The sequence below is a fragment of the Dermochelys coriacea genome, chromosome 6, assembly GCF_009764565.3.
Source record: "Dermochelys coriacea isolate rDerCor1 chromosome 6, rDerCor1.pri.v4, whole genome shotgun sequence".
Lineage (NCBI taxonomy): Eukaryota > Metazoa > Chordata > Testudines > Dermochelyidae > Dermochelys > Dermochelys coriacea.
In genome coordinates this window covers 9,191,038-9,207,653 of record NC_050073.1, presented here as the reverse complement: position 1 = coordinate 9,207,653, position 16,616 = coordinate 9,191,038, and the positions used below count along the sequence as shown (strand labels likewise).

At 54.1% G+C, this 16,616-nt stretch overlaps 1 protein-coding gene across 1 annotated transcript; it reads right to left on the bottom strand.

Annotated features, from left to right (window-relative positions):
- Positions 1 to 258: 258 nt before the first annotated feature.
- LOC119856919 (glycine N-acyltransferase-like protein 3) lies at positions 259 to 6,356 on the bottom strand. Its single transcript, XM_043516867.1, has 6 exons — positions 6,208 to 6,356; positions 5,842 to 5,972; positions 3,878 to 3,985; positions 2,832 to 2,952; positions 2,325 to 2,445; positions 259 to 1,000 (listed from the first exon to the last, which is right to left on the bottom strand). The coding sequence occupies exons 2-6, from the start codon at positions 5,917 to 5,919 to the stop codon at positions 544 to 546; spliced, it is 885 nt and encodes a 294-aa protein (XP_043372802.1). The 5' UTR covers positions 5,920 to 5,972; positions 6,208 to 6,356; the 3' UTR covers positions 259 to 543.
- Positions 6,357 to 16,616: the final 10,260 nt, after the last annotated feature.

The following is a 16,616-nucleotide window of genomic DNA, read 5'->3' as shown; positions in this document are numbered from 1 at the left end:
CAGAGTTGTGCAAAATTATAACAAGAAACCAAGGATATAGACGTACTGCTTCATAGAAGGCTTGAGTAGCCAACTTTAATTTGTGTGATGATTTTAAAACATGAGTTAAATCTAATAAAATGGTCATGAAACATTTTTCAGTTTTTACTATGGTGCCATACAGCCCACTTTCACCCTCATAGTCTCAACACTCATCGGCCCTGACACCCCCCCCGTAAATTCAAACACCCCACCTAATTTCAATTCCTGGGGAAACCACTGGATGGGGGTGCTATGTGTATGGGTCTGGGGGGATAGGCTCCACCAAGAAGGGCAGGTTATGGGGCTCGGGAGAGTAGGACAGATCCTGTAAAGCTGGGTACAGGGCTGTGAAGAAGGCCAAGGTCTTTGGGGATGAGGGTAGCAGATCCCATGTGAGGCTGGAGCTGGGAGATGTTATTGGTTCTACTAGGTGTAACACTGATCTCCAGACTCCCGCACCCCCCTCCCTTGGCCTCCGTTAGTCCCAGCCTGGCAGGTCCCCTGGGTGGCTGGGCTGGGGACTCATGCGGGGGCTGTGCCCGGGGCTGGGCTGGGGGTTAACGTGGGGGTTCTATGCAGTGCTGCGTTGTGGAGGATGAAGTGGCACAAGTTGGGCTGACGCTGGAAGCCCTGCCTCTCCTGCAGCCTCTGCATGGGGTAGTTGTCCACAGCCACATGGCCGTAGCTGGGATAGCCTAGTGCGTGCAACCGCTTGGCTATCAAGTTGTTCAGCACCCCATTGTAACCGCGTCCCTGGTGCTTGGGCATAGTGACGCTACGCCCCATGGCACCATATGGGTCTGAAACAGTCCAGCTGACAAGGTGGCCAGCAGAGTCTAGGAGGCAGAAGCTGGGGAAGCGGCGGATCAGACTTTCCAGGAACCTCTTGCTGTACTTGTTCCCCCCATAGGGCCACATCTCGTTTATCAGGTCGAGGTGGGAGACATCCAGGGTTGACAACCTCATAGCCGGGTCTAGTCTGGGGGGGCAGAGAGCAGCAGGGCCAAACCCCAAGGGTTAGCGATAGCGAATTAGACCCCAACATCATGAGACTGGCCCTAAGATCATGAGTTTTTTTTAAAAGATGACTGTGATTGCTGGTCTCCCTTGATAGCTGAACTCCCCCGACCCCTGGTTGTGACAGTGTTATCAACAGTCCCAGATTTATTATGGTGATTTGGGATCTTCTGCCCAGCAATTAATTCTGCCCCATCAGTTCTGTTCCCAGCCAGGTGCCCATCAACTCTTCCTAGCCCCCCCAGCCTCCCTTCTGCACCTCCTGGTGTTGTTCTGCCTTCTCCCAACCCAGTGGGGGCTGCAGCGGGCTCCCCTCCCAAGCCAAGTGTTCCTGGGACGGGGGCAGCATGTGTATCATCCTGTCCCCATTGCTCACAGGTTCAGGGCTGGGGCAGGGGGTTGGGCAGTGGGACTGGGTGCAGTGTACAGCTTCCAGGAGGGAGTTTGGGTGTGTGTGGGGGGGAGAGGGAGTGGAGCCACCCTGAAATGCTGAGCAATTCCTGCTCCCTCCTTCCCTTCTGTGAGAAAGGTGTCACATTACTGCAGGGAGTGGGGGGAAGGAGATCTTACAGCAGGGGCTCTGATTGGCTGCTCTTCCCCAGGAGGTCTCGGGGAGGCAGCCAATGAGAGGGGGATTCCCCCACAAGGGGGGGGGAATTCCCATGTAGGTGGTTGTAAGATGGGCTCCCCAGTGAAACTCCTGGGACTCAGGAGAGGGGATTTCTAAAGCCAAGTGGAGGAGGGAAATGGCTGGCTCAGAGGGTGGGGAGTGGGACACGGGGCCTTTCCCCACTAACCCACACTGTGGCAGCTCTGCCTAATGTCCCTTTGGCCAGGTGAGACATGGTGTAGGGATGGGGGGAGCATGGCCTCTCGCTGCCCAAGCGCTGCCAGGGCTGGGTGATTGCAGGAGTGCCTGGTCCCCAGGGACCACGAATGGGGTCCCATTGGTGGCACAGAAGCCATTTGCAACAGGGTTTCCTGGCAGAGGCTAGGCCCTGTGCAGGAGCTGAACAGGGATCTCCCTCCCCATGGTTGTCCGCACCCCATGGCTACACTCCCCAGTCCCTGCGAGGTCCCTGAAGGAGGTTAGGCTCAGTGCCAACCTACAGGGTTTATACTGCTGGCAATAGGACCCCAGTGCCCCAGCTCCTGCATGGGTATTAGCCAACCACATCTTGGGCATCCCAGCACCATACTGGCCAATTCCCTAACCCTGCAGATTGTCCCCTTCTCTGCTAACCCCACCCCTCCCATGGGGCCCTCTGGCGCAAGCAGACACTAACTGGATTTCAGGCAAGGTGTTGGGATCTGGGTGAAAATAAGTGAAGTAGCGGAACACCTCCAGCTTGACCCCTTTAGTGTTGGCGATGTCCCTGGAGGCCTCGTAGAGCCCGTCCCGAAGCCCTGCAGGGAGCAGCAATGGGCCATGAGCAGTGGGGACAGGGACTGAATGGTGGTGACAAAAGGGCCCGTATGTGCGGGGAGCCCAGTTTGGCACAGGGGGCAGGAGGGGCAGGAGTCTGAGCTTCCAAACCTACCAGTCCCAGGTCTCAGGGAAAAGGACGTGGTCAGGTGAGCTGATCTCAGCCCAGCACTGGCAAGGGGCTACCCCATATGTACCTGTCCTGCATAGGGCTCATGGCAGCAGCCTTGCAGCCTGGGGGGGGGGGAGGGGCAGTGGGGGGCTTCGAGGCTGGCACTGTAGGGCAGGATCCTGGGGTTGGGCCCACACAGGATTTATATGCTCAGTCTTTGTGGTGCTCTCCCTGATGCTGTGAGGCCCACATTACCGTGGATACAGAAGGCCTGGTTCCAGTTGATGGCGCTGCCCAGCAGGGCCCGGTAGGCACCCAGGTCCCGGTAGTACGCCGCGTACATGTTGGTGTAGAAATCAGAGTCATCCAATGCCACCTGCCAGGGGAGACATGGAGCCAAGAAGTGGGAACTCCTAAAGGAATGACTGATCTGCCCGCTCCTGAGCCAGCCTGGCCCCTGCTTGGGGGCCCCCTAGAAGGGAAAGGCCCCAATCCCAGCCCGCCCTGAGCCAGATTGGCTCCCAACCTGGGGTTCCCCAGTGCAGAGTTTCTCAACCTGAGGGTCGGGACCCAAAAATGGGTTGCCAGAATATTTCAAAGGGTCCCATGGCAGCTCCTGTGGCTACTGTCCCATGGCGCTGGCTGGACTCGCCTCCTTGCTCCAGGCACGGCAACCTCTGGGGTCCTGGTGGCATTCAGGTTTGGCCCAGCCACCATGATGATGGGAGTCTAGGAAGGCCAAATTTGAGTGAGTGGTAGTGCAGCCCCATGAGCCAGGGCACAACTCCACTCTCACAAATTTGGTCCAGTTAGGGGGGTGGGATCAAACCTGAGCAGCGCTGAAACCCCAACGGTTGCAATGGCCAGAGCAACGAGCCTAGCCCAGCCAGCCCCACACCACGGGAGCTGCTATTGTGGGGTGAGTGCTGGGCAGGACCCAACCCCCCACAGGGGGCAGAATCCAACAGAAACCACCCTGGGACCTCCACGCCCAGACTATTCATTGTGTCACAATAGGCCATAAATAGTTACAAATGGGTCCTAAGCCCCAAAAGGTTGAGAAGTACTGCTGTAGAGTGGAAAGGTCCCTAATCCCAATCTCTGCCCCCCCCCCGAACCAGTTTGGTCCTCGCCCTGGGGCCATCTAGAGGGGAAAGGACCTGAATCCCAATCCCTGCCCCCTGACCTAGCCTGGCCCCCACACCATGGCCCACCTAGAGGGGAAAGGCCCCAGGTCCCACTCCCCAGCACCCAAGAGAGCCAGACCACCCAGGTGCAGCGCGGTGGCTGAGGGGCAGCACCTCTTTGCGTGGTCGTGTGAGGACGGCTTTGAACTCAGGCCACGAATCCACCAGCACCTCCTGTGCTGCCGGGTTCCCACGATTTATGGTCATCACGGCGCCATGGACCTGCCAGTGACATGGATGTGGTGGGGGTTAGAGCTGGGGGCAGGGCAGCAATTCCAGCTCTCACAACCCTGTCAGGAGCCTCCCAATATTTATCGGGCAGTTTCAGCATCTCGTGATCTTCTGCACCTTGGCAGTTTTTTGCCCTTCTACAAAATGGCCACCTTCTCCCATCCCTGCCAATGGAGCTGACACCACAGGCTTCCCTTAGTCAAGATGGCTACCACTTCACAATGATTTCAATCGGCAGAGGCCAGGGAAGATGGTGGTCTCCTGCCCCCTCCCGCTGGGGTTACTCTCCTGATTTTTGGTGTCTGATCCCTGATTTGTGGCCCTTAGGCTGGTATCATAGGGGAGACCCTGACCATGGCTGGGTTAGGGTTGTCAGGCATCTGGTTTCACGGACCTTGGCAGCTCCAGTCATTACCACTGGCCAGGTTGCTAAAAGTCTAGTCGGTGGCACAGTGGGGCTAAGGTAGGCTCCCTGCCTGCTCTGGCTCTGTGCGGCTCCTGGAAGCTGCAGCATTTTCCCCCTCCAGCTCCTAGGCTCAGGGGTAGCCAGGGAGCTCCGCACGCTACTGCTGCCCTGAGCACCGGCTCTGCAGCTGCTGTTGGCTGGGAATTGTGGCCCAAAGGAGATGCAGGAGCGGAGCCTACAGATGCGGGCAATGTGCAGAGCACCCTGGCCCCTCCATCTAGGAGCTGGACATGTCAACTGCTTCTGGGAGCCACCTGAGGTTAGCTCCACCCGGAGCCTGCATCCCGAATTCCCTCCTGCACCCCAACCCCCTGCTCCAGCTCGTAACCCCGTCCTGCACCCAAACTCCCTCCCGGAAACTGTACTCTGCACCCTGTCCCACTTTCCAACCCCCTGCCCCAGCCCTGAGCCCCCTCCCGCACTGCAAACCCCTCAGCCCCATCCCAGAGCCCCCTCCTGCACCCCAAACCCCTCATCCTCAGCCCCACACCTGATCCTGCACCCCCAGCCAGAGCCCTCACCCCGTTCTGCACCCCAACCCCCTGCCCCAGCCTGGAGCCCACTCCGAGCCCCTCATTTCTGACCCCACCCCGGAGCCCAACCCCACCTGCCAGAGCCCTCACCCCCTCCCGTACCCTAACTCCCACACTCCAAGCTCCTCAGCCCCAGCCTGTAGCTCCCTTCTGCAACCCAAACCCCTCATCCCCAGCCCTCATCCCCAGCTGGAGCTGTCACCCCCACTTCCAACCCCCGTGCCAGCCCAATGAAAATAATGAGCGAGGGTGGGGGAGAGCGAGCGACGGAGGGAAGGGGGATGGAGTGAGAGGAGATGGGGCCTTGGGGAAGGGGCAGGGCCTCGGGGCAGCAGTGGGGCAAGGGTGTTCGGTTTTCTGCAGTCAGAAAGTTGGGAACCTGAGGTCAGGTGTGTGGGGGGAGGGGGATTGAAGGGGCTGGTGACCCGCCACAGACACTAGAGCCATGTGATGGGCGTGCAGTCATGGAAGGAGCCACAGCTACCCAACTCTCTGATTGGCTGGCACGGGGCCAACCTGCCCTGTGATTGGCTGGGGAAGTCCTGCCAGCTACGCTGGATGAGCAGCAGGAATTGGTGCTGGGTTTGGACTGTGGGAGACACAAGGAGCGAGGTAGGAGTGGGTGGCCAGGAGAGCTGAGCAGCCAGCGCCTGGGGGAGTTGTGTCCCCCATGCGATCTCCTACCCTGTGGGCAGAAGAACCTGCCCCTCCAGCCTGATCTCTAACCCATCTCTCAGGGGAGTCAGAGGGACCTTCCCCTGCTCTCTGCCCCATGGGTGGGGAGGGGGTGGGGGGGTTGGGTCCCGTCCCGGAGGTCTGGGCAATGGGGCTAGGCACAGCCATGTCACCTGCAATGTCTCAGGCAGGCGCCTCCGTAGTATTGCCTCCAGCTGCTGCAGCTTGGAGGAGCAGCTCAGGATCAGCATCTCTGTCAGGATGGGCCCTTGGCAGCTTCCCAGGAATGTGATGTAGGGGACACCTGGGAGGAGGGGAGAAGAGAAACCCTTCAGTTATGTGTGTCTGTCCCCACACCCCCAAGTGACCCCAGAAACAGGCAGGGTATCTGCAACCTCCAATCCCTACAATAACACACCAGTCTGGGTGCAGCCACTGTGTTCACCAGAGACCCTACAATAACAATCCCTGTCTGTGGCCCCAGCCATGCCAGAGCTGGTCTGTGCAGGGCTAGGGTCGCCCAACTAGCTTCCACTCACCTGGGTCGTCTCTGTGCTAGGGTAAGGAGCAGTCCCGTAGAAGGCTGTGTGGTCCCGTCTCCACTGGATCTCTCCCTTGAGTACTGCTCCAGCCTCTTAACCCTCAGCGAATGAACCATTAACAGAGCCTGTGGCTGGCCCTGAGCCGGGGGCACCTCCCTGAAGTCACAAGGCATGATCAGGCAGCTTCCATGGGCAGTGAGGGGTGAAACAATTTTCTGGGGCCAGTGGAGTAGAATTCTGAGGAAACATGAGCACAGCCAGAAGTGGGGCATGGGCTTTGATAGAGGGTTTTGCTGGGATGGGAGCCTCCAGTCTGGGCACCTCTCCTTGGCTGCATCCTTCCCACTGGCCTGTGTCTCTCCCAGCCCTGTCCCCCGAGGCGTGTGTGCCCTACATTCTGTGCTTGTTTTGCCCATGCAAAGGCTGGGATTTCACATGGGACCCTCTCAGGATTGGGGAGGGGTCATGGGGTCCAGGCTGGGCAGGTTTCACCTACCAAAAGATGTAAGCCCTCTGGGATGTGGCTGTCATGGTTCATTACCCGCTGGGAGCAATGCAATCAGTATCAGTCACGACCTACTGTCATATTTATTAATTAGCTGGAATCCAGCATCACAGAATCCGAGCTGAAGGCAGAGACCATGGTGGCCCAGCAACTCTGTAGGATCCATCTTGATTTACCCTCATTTTGTCTCTGCATCCCTTTATGAGTTCCTGGGATGCTGAGTCTCTGGGGTTCTCACAAACGCAGTCACCTCCCTCTCACCCTATGTTTTTGTTCCAAGCTGCAGCAGAGCTGTGTCCATGTCTCCTGCTCCCTTGTGTGCTAAGTCACTGGCAAACTGTGGAGTTAATGTTGCCCAGAGGTTCCATGCACCCTTCCAGAATGTCAAGCCCAGCAAAACTCATACATCTGAAAACCAAGCAATGAGGAGTTAAGGTGCCTGCCTATGGTTCTTAACTCTGCCCCAGCTGTCCTCAGTGGAATGGAGATAACGGTTGTGCTTTGTAACATTTGCAGTGTGTAGTTGTCTATGACCTAAAAACTTGGTGGTTATTTTATTACATGTGTAAAAAGTCTGGTGTCTCTCTCCTCACCAACCTCTACCATCCCCTACTACATATAGCCTTCCCCTGGTACCCTCCTGCATTTCCAGCTCACCATCTCCTGCCAATCTCATTAAACCATCAGCATTTTCGAAGGCAGGGGTGCACAAAAACCATTGGTAGAAGGTGTGAAGTTGAAGAAAAGCAGTTTTTGGGTGGGTAGCTGTAGTTCATAGAATCATAGAATATCAGGGTCGGAAGGGACCTCAGGAGGTCATTTAGTCCAACCCCCTGCTCAAAGCAGGACCAATCCCCAACTTAGGGCTTGGCTATACTTGTGAGTTACAGCGCAGTAAAGCAGCCCTGGGCGCACTAGCTGACTACTCATCCACACTGGCAAGGCACATAGAGCGCTCTGACTCTGCGGTTACAGCGCTGCTGGTACTCCACCTCGGTGAGTAGAATAATGTTTTCTGTGCCACCGCTGGAGGACCGCGGCGCCAGTGTGGACACCCTGGTCTATTATTGCGCTGTGATCAGCCTCCAGAAGTATCCCACAGTGCCTGTTCCAGCCACTCTGGTCATCATTTTGAACTCTACTGCCCTGCCCTCAGGTGACCAACCGTCAGACCCGCTCTTTAAATTCTCTGAGAATTTTGAAAATCCCCTTCCTGTTTGCTCAGCCAGGCGTGGAGTGCTCTCAGCAAATCTTTCCAGGTGACCATGCCTCCATGTGCCAGGCAATCCCCAATATGGAGCAATGGTAAGGTGCTGGACCTCATCAGTGTTCGGTGGGAGGAAGCTGTCCAGTTCCAGCTGCATTCCAGACACAGGAATTACGATACCTTCAGGCAGATATCAAGGGATATGATGGAAAGAGGCCATGACCGGGACGCCCTGCAGTGCAGGGTTAAAGTGAAGGAGCTGCAGAATGCCTACCGCAAAGCCCGTGAGGCAAACAGCCGCTCCGGTGCTGCTCCCACGACCTGCCATTTCTACAAAGAGCTGGATGCGATACTTGGGGATGACCCCACTTCCACTCCAAGCACCACCATGGACACCTCAGAGCCCAGTGCAACAAGGCGGGAGGAGGAGGAGGAGCAGCAAAGTGGGAGCAAGGGTGACACCCCAGCATCCCTAGATGCATGCAGCCAGGAGCTTTTCTCAAGCCAGGAGGAAGGTAGCCAGTCGTGGCGGCCGGTGCTTGAGGAAGGGTAACCACCAGAGGAGGTTCTTGGTAACCGGCTTTTATTTTGGGAAGGAAGTTATTTGGTGCGGGCTCTTGGGATGAGGAGGGTTAGGGCTGCATGCATGCCTAGATGCGGAATAGGGCATTGATGTGCTCTCTCACATCATGGTAATCGGCCTCAGTGATCTCTTCAAAGGTCTCAGCCAGAACTTGGGCAATGCGCTTGTGCAGGTTTTTTGGGAGAGCTACTGTGTTCCTTGTCCCAGTAAGGCTAACATGTCTGTGCCACTGTGCCGTGAGGGGCTGGGGGACCATTGCTGCACACAGGCCAGCTGCATATGGGCCAGGGCGGAATCCGCATTGCAGTAGAAGACCCTCATAGAATCATAGAATCATAGAATATCAGGGTTGGAAGGGACCCCAGAAGGTCATCTAGAAGCACCTCCCTTGCTTCCCTAGTCACCCTCAGCAGCAGGATATTTTCCAGGACAAACTCCTTGGAAAATGTGGGGACAGTGTTCATAATAGGGACCCACTGCCGCTATTGGCTCTCTTCAAGGCACAGAAACCCATAGGACAGTACAGCTGTGAAACAATCCGTCACGCTTGACCCTGTGCTTACTTACCATTTTGGGGCTCCCGTGGATTATGTGCGCTCGCTTTGGGACAAGCAAATTATGCTATTGTGTAGACTGTGCTTGCCCTTGAGTACAGGGGAATCATTGCTCTGTCTGGTGTGAACAATGTGCCATCTGTTAAGTGTTGCATTTTGCCTTTACAGATGCAACCCTTGAGATCTCAGCCATCTATGTTATCAATGGCTGAGAGGCTGCAAAGAATCAGGAAGAGGCCATGTAGAAGCAAAGAGGACATGCTGCATGAAGTCATGCAGCATTCAACTAATGAAACTAAAAAAGTGCAGGAGTGACGGGAAAGTGAAAGGAGGGTCTGCCAGCAGAATGCAGATCACCAGCTCCAAAGCACAGAGTGGCTGATAAGCATCATGGAGAGCCAAGCGGACTCAATCCAGGTGCTCGTAGCCATGTAGGCGGAGCACTACTGCACTCCCCCCCACCCCCGGAGTCCTTGTCCCAAAACTCTTTCCCTTGTACCACCATGTCACTCCAAACCACTTTCCCCAACATCTGGGTTCTTACCGCCACCCACTGCCTCCAACACCTGTAGCTTCACCACCCAGCCCTGAAAACTACAACCCTTACCCACTGCACTCAACCCCCATCACCACGCAGTATAGCCATCCTGAAGTGCAGCACGCATTGCACAGCACTCCAGACAGGACATACGCAAATCTGTGATTGTACCATTCTCCACCCCACCCCCTTACCCTTTGTGTTTCCCAAGCAGTTGTGCTATGTTTCTTTTCAATAAATTTATTTTTTGGCTTTGAAAACATTCTTTATTATTGCATATCGTAAAAGAAACAGTGCAGGAAAACAACAGGCACTGCAAGTCAGTGTATCATATGTAGCAAACACAGATTCCTACTGCACTTCACTCCTGTGGAGGGCACCACACCAGACATTACTGTTGGCTTTCAGCCTCAAATTGCTCCCTCAAGGCTTCCCTAATCCTTGCAGCCCCGTGCTGGGCCTCTCTAATAGCCCTGCTCTCTGGCTATTCAAATTCAGCCTCCAGGTGTTGAACCTACGAGTTCCATGCCTGAGTGAATCTTTCACCCTTCCCTTCACAAATATTATGGAGGGTACCATATGCGGATATAACCGCGGGGATGCTGTTATCAGCCAGGTCCAGCTTCCCATACAGAGAGCGCCAGCGACCCTTTAAATGGCCAAAAGCGCACTCCACAGTCATTCTGCACTGGCTCAGCCTGTTGTTGAACCACTCCTTGCTGCTGTCAAGGCTCCCTGTGTAGGGTTTCATGAACCACGGCATCAATGGGTAAGCGGGGTCTCCAAGGATCACAATGGGCATTTTGACTTCCCCTATGATGATCTTCTATGATGATCTTCAACTTGCAGCTTCTTGAATGGGCCAGTGTTAATAAAGATGCGTGTGTCATGCACCTTTCCAGGCCAGCCTGTGTTAATGTCAATGAAATGCCCATGGTGATCCACAAGCACCTGGAGAACCATAGAGAAATAGCCCTTCTGATTAACATACTTGGAGGCTAGGTGGGCTGGTGCCAGAATTGGAATATGCGTCCCAATCTATCACCCCTCCGCAGTTAGGGAAACCCATTTGTGCAAAACCAGCCACAATGTCATGCACATTACCCGGAGTCACGGTTCTTCTGAGCAGGATGTGATTAACAGCCCTGCAAATTTGCATCAACATGATTCCAACGGTTGACTTCCCCACTCCAAACTGGTTAGCGACCAATCGGTAGCGGTCTGGAGTTGCCAGCTTCCAGATTGCAATAACCACCCGCTTCTCCACCATCAGGGAAGCTCTCAATCTCGTGTCCTTGCACTGCAGGGTGAGGGCGAGCTTCTCACACAGTCCCACGAAAGTGGCTTTTCTCATCTGAAAGTTCTGCAGCCACTGCTCGTCATCCCAGACTTGCATGACAATGTGATCCTACCACTCAGTGCTTGTTTCCCGAGCCGAAAAGTGGCGTTCCACGGTGGTGAGCATGTCAGTGAATGCCACAAGCAAACTCGTGTCATTTGCGTTACTCGAGTCGATATCATTGTCAGAGTCCTCACTGTCACTTTGGATCTTAAGGAATAACTCGACTGCCAAATGTGACGTGCTGATGAGACTCATCAGCATATTCCTCAGCAGTTTTGGCTCCATTCCCGCAGACCAAAAGGGGAGACAGAGTGCGCAGTACAAAAACCATTGAAAGATGGCGCCAAATGTGGACGGAAGCACAGGGATTGCTGGGATGTGAAGCGATGCATCACAGGGCATTGGGACAGGACCCAGAATGCCCCGCACTCCCCACCCCCTTCCCACAAGCCACAGCACCAGAATGGGAAGAGGTGCTCTGTGGGATAGCTGCCGACAATGCTTCCCTCCAAATGTCACTGCAAGTACTGCAAATGTGGCCACGCCAGTGCGCTTGCAGCTGTCAGTGTGGACAGACTGCTGCGCTTTTCCTACTGCACTGTACGAAGATGGGTTTAACTCACAGTGCTCTACATCTGCAAATGTAGCCACACCCTAAATCATCCCAGCCAGGGCTTTGTCAAGCCTGACCTTAAAAACCTCTAAGGAAGGAGATTCCACCACCACCCTAGGGAACCCATTCCAGTGTTTCACCACCCTTCTAGTGAAAAAGTTTTTCCTAATATCCAACCTAAACCTCCCCCACTGCAACTTGAGACCATTACTCCTTGTTCTGTCATCTGCTGTCATGGAGAACAGTCTAGATCCATCCCCTTTGGAGCCCATTTGAGGTAGTTGAAAGCAGGTATCAAATCCCCCCTCATTCTTCTCTTCTGCAGACTAAATAATCCCAGGTCCCTCAGCCTCTCCTCATAAATCATGTGCTCCAGTCCCCTAATCATTTGTGTTGCCCTCTCCAGACTCTTTCCAACTTTTCCCCATCCTTCTTGTAGTGTGGGGCCCAAAACTGGACACAGTACTCCACATGAGGCCTCACCAATGCTGAATAGAGGGGAATGATCACGTCCCTTGATCTGCTGGCAATGCTCCTACTAATACAGCCCAATATGCCGTTAGCCTTCTTGGCAACAAAGGCACACTGTTGAGTCATATCCAGCTTCTCATCCAGTGTAACCCCTAGGTCCTTTTCTGAAGAACTGCTGCCTAGCCACTTGGTCCCTAGTTTGTAGCAGTGCGTAGGATTCTTCCGTCCTAAGTTCAGGACTCTGCACTTGTCCTTGTTGAACCTCATCAGCTTTCTTTTGGCCCAATCCTCTAGTCTGTCTAGGTCCCTCTGTATCCTATCCCTACCCTCCAGGGTATCTACTACTCCTCCCAGTTTTGTGTCATCTGCAAACTTGCTGAGGGTGTGTAACGATGCTGGTTCTGGTGGGACCCAACTGAGAGTGCCAATTCAGGACAAATTGCTTAAAGCAGGGCAGTTACAGCCCAAGGCTTGGGTTTTTCCACCTCTAAGGCAAACCAAACCAGGCAGACAGAGAGGACTTTGGTTTTACCCCACTGGCTAACCACAAGTCACACAAGCAATTCCCTTAGACACTCCAGTTTCCCAGTATCTCCACCAGTGCCACTTGTTATGGGGACAAATGGTTATGAAAACCAATACCCCCATAAAAGAAAAACGGATCCCAAAGGACCAAGCCCCAGACGCAGGTCAATATACAAATCAGATCTTAACCATCAATCACACTGTTGCCAATCCTTTAGAATCTAAAATCTAAAGGTTTATTCATAAAGAGAAAAAGATATAGATGAGAGCTAGAATTGGTTAAATTGAATCAATTACATACAGTAATGGCAAAGTTCTTGGTTCAGGCTTGTAGCAGTGATGGAATAAACTGCAGGTTCAAATCAAGTCTCTGGAGAACATCCACAGCTGGGATGGGTCTTTCCGTCCTTCATTCAAAGCTTCAGTGTACCAAAGTTCCTCCAGAGGTAAGAAGCAGGATTGAAGACCAGATGGAGGAGCTGCAACAGCTTTTTATATTCTTTTGCCATGTAGTCTCTCTTTCTTTGTCCCAAAGATAAGCTGTCCATCACATGGCCTGGAAAAACCTCAGAGTTCTGTCCATAGGCAGGTCCCTGTATACCTTGCTGAGTCACAAGGGGTGTCTGCCTTCTCTCAATGGGTCACTTGTATAGCTGATGGTCCTTAACGGCCATCAAGCAGGCTAGGCAGAGCTGACACCAACTTGTCTGGGGTGTCCCCCAGAAGCATAGCATAAGTTTGAAAAACAGACAGTATAGAGCCAATATTCATAACTTCAACTATAAAAATGATACACATATACAGATAGCATAATCCTAACCAGCAAACCATAACCTTGTCTTAGACACCTCATTTGACGCCCTTTATATAAGATTTGGTGCCACTACAGGACCTTGATTGCAACAATGATCTATATGGTCCCAGATTATGTCAATAACATCACAGGGTGCAATCTATGCCATCCTCCAGATCATTAATGACCTCTTATTCAGGAACATCTTATTCAAATTACCTCAAATGTGGGTCACTCAGTGGGGTGACCATATTTTCCAAAGGGAAAATGGAACACCACATGGGACTAGACTGAGCCCCTCCCAACGTGAGGCTGGGACTGGCATCACTGCTTGCTCGAGCCCTGCCTGCCCCCCCACCCGAGCCCTGCCACCCTCCCTTTGTGGGGCTGGCATCACATCTTGCCCCCCTCCCTCACATTCTTCCACACCCCACTTTTTGACAAAAGTGAACATGTGTCCTGTTTGCTCTTGCCAACTGATCAAGTCGACAAGAGCAAATGGGACAAATGCCCATTTTTGCCAAAAAAAAAAAAAGAGTTGGGGTGGCAGGGTCACGGCTTAAAAAAGGTTTCAGAGTAGCAGCCATGTTAGTCTGTATCCACAAAAAGAATCACTACACTAGTGATTATCACTACAAAAGGTTCCCCCCCAGCCCCCCCCGCTCTCCTGCTGATAATAGCTCACCTTACCTGATCACTCTCGTTACAATGTGTATGGTAACACCCATTGTTTCATGTTCTCTATGTATATAAATCCCCCCACTGTATTTTCCACTGAATGCATCTGATGCTCATGAAAGCTTATGCTCAAATAAATTTGTTAGTCTCTAAGGTGTCACAAGTCCTCCTTTTCTTTTGGCTTAAAAAAGGGACTATCCTGCCAAAATGTTACGTGTGGTCACCCTCCTACTCCATACCCCCAGGAGGCAGCCCAAGTAAGCATGGGGATTTCAGAGCACTTAGAAGAATTGGTTTTAAATAGAAGCCTACTCAATTTTAACTGTAGCCGACCTGGCACTCAGTTGTAAAATTGTATGAAATTAATCAGCAGCAGCTGCTTTGCTAGCTCCAGATCCCCAGCATGGGACAATCCTGAAAGTACAGGTGGCTCTGAGCAGTGTGACGGGGCCCATAGATCTCTGTGTGATGGTATCCGCTGAAGGAGAGCACCCATTGAGACGATACAGCCTGGGACAATAGCTCCATTCATCTCAGTGGATATTCTCAGGCCCTCTTCCTTGCTGGAGGTTGGAGTGTAGAGCCCAGTGCACAGGAGGAGCCCTCGGCTGGGGTGCCCTAGACCTGCCCCTTCCCAGCTCCAGACCTAGCACTCAGGGGTTAAAGGGGCCTTGGGCTGGCTGTGATTGTGCCACAGCACCCTGGGGTTGTCCACCCATAAGGCTGGAACTGTACCATCCCCCCAAAAGTGGTGGCCCCCCAATACTATGTCACCCTTATTTCTGTGCTGCTGGTGGCGGCAGCACTGCCTTCAGAGCTGGGCTCCAGCCAGCAGCCACTGCTCTTGGGCCGTCCGGCTCTGAAGGCATCGCCACTGCTGGCAGCACTGCAGAAGTAAGGGTGGCATGATATGATATTGCCATTCTTACTTCTGCGTTGCTGCTGGTGGTAGCACAAATGTAAGGGTGGTCACCCGCAATTGAATGCTGCTGGTGGTGGTGCTCCCTTCAGAGCTGGGTTCCCAGCCATCAGCTGCGGAGCTTCCTGATGCCAGGGGAGGGTCCTGGAGGTGGCCCATGCAGGGGAAGAGGAAGACCCATTCCTCCCCAGCTTGGATGAGACCAGCAGCTGGAGCTCAGTACGTGGTAGGAGGCCCCACCTGGGGAGCCCCCAGCCCTGCTCCTCCCTGTCTCTGGTCCCAGCACTCAAAGGCTTAAGGGGCTTTGGGATGACTGAATGTAGTGGGGGGCATGGCACCCCTCTGACCACGACTCCCTGGGCTGTTGCTCACCCCTAAGACCAGCCCTTCCTGTCCCAAAAAAGTTGATGGCCCCTCTCCTACTATGCCACCCTCACTTCTGCACTGCTGCCGGTGGCAACACTGCCTTCAGAGCTGGGCTCCAGGCCAGCAGCCACCCAGCTCTCAAGGCAGCACCGCTGCCAGCAGCTGCTCAGAACTAAGGGTGGCAATGCTGTGACCTCCCCTGGAATGGCCTTGCAACCTACCCCTACAGCTGCATTTTTGGTCGGGAACCCCCCACGATTTCAACACTGAAATTTCAGATTTAAATATCTGGAACCATGAAGTTTATGATTTATGAAAAGCCTGTGACATTGACAAATGGACCATTAATTTTGTTGGGCCCCACCCCACCCATGAGGCTGGTGTGTGCTATTTTATTGGAGAGGTGCTGGAGAGATGGGAGATGTTTCTAGCTCCATGGGATTCAATGCGGAGCCTTGGATTTTCCTGGCCACTCTGTTGGCCCTCAGCCCTACCCCATAGAGGTTTCTGCGGAAGGGAATTTACGTAGGAGGGGGTGGCTGGTGCTGGGTCAGGGGGCTCAGAGGGGAGCATCACTGGCTCTGGGGTGTGGATAATGATGGCACAGGCTGGGCTGGCACTGGAAGCCCTGGCTCTCCTGCAGTTTCTGAATGGGGAGATTGTCCAGGGCCATGTGGCCAAAGATGGGGCAGCCTCGCACATGCATCCACTTTGCTGTCATGGTGCTGAGCACCCGCATGTAGCAGTGTCTACGGTGCTGGGGCAGGGTGTAGCCATGCGCCATGGCACCAAAGGGGTCCATGAGGCTCCAGCTGACAGGGTGGCCAGTGGCATCCAGGAGGCAGAAGCTTGGGAAGTGGCAGATCAGGTTGGCCAAGTATTGCCAGCTCTGCTCAGTCCCTCCATAGGGCCACATCTTGTTCAGCAGGTCGAAGTGGGAGACGTCCAGGGACGAGAGCTGCATGGCAGAGTCCAGCCTGGGGAGCTCAAAGGGGCAAGGTAGAGCCAAGGGGAAGGAGGGACAGGATGGCTCAGGAGGTGGGGAATGGGGAGGTGGGGACCTCAATGGGTGCTGGCTCCGATCCGGCCCTGGGGCCGGCCAACTGGCTGGCTCAGAGAAGTGGGGTGCATGGGGCCTTTCCCTGCTAACACAGGTGGGAGCAGCACTGTGTCATGTCCCTGTTTGGTGGGTCTCAGAGGGGGTGTCTCATTCCTTAGGGAAGCTTCTCCCCATTCCCAGAGCATCCCCGGGAGTCAGGCCCTTTGCTGGGGGCCTGAATGAGCTGATGATGACTAAACAGGCTTTGGGGAG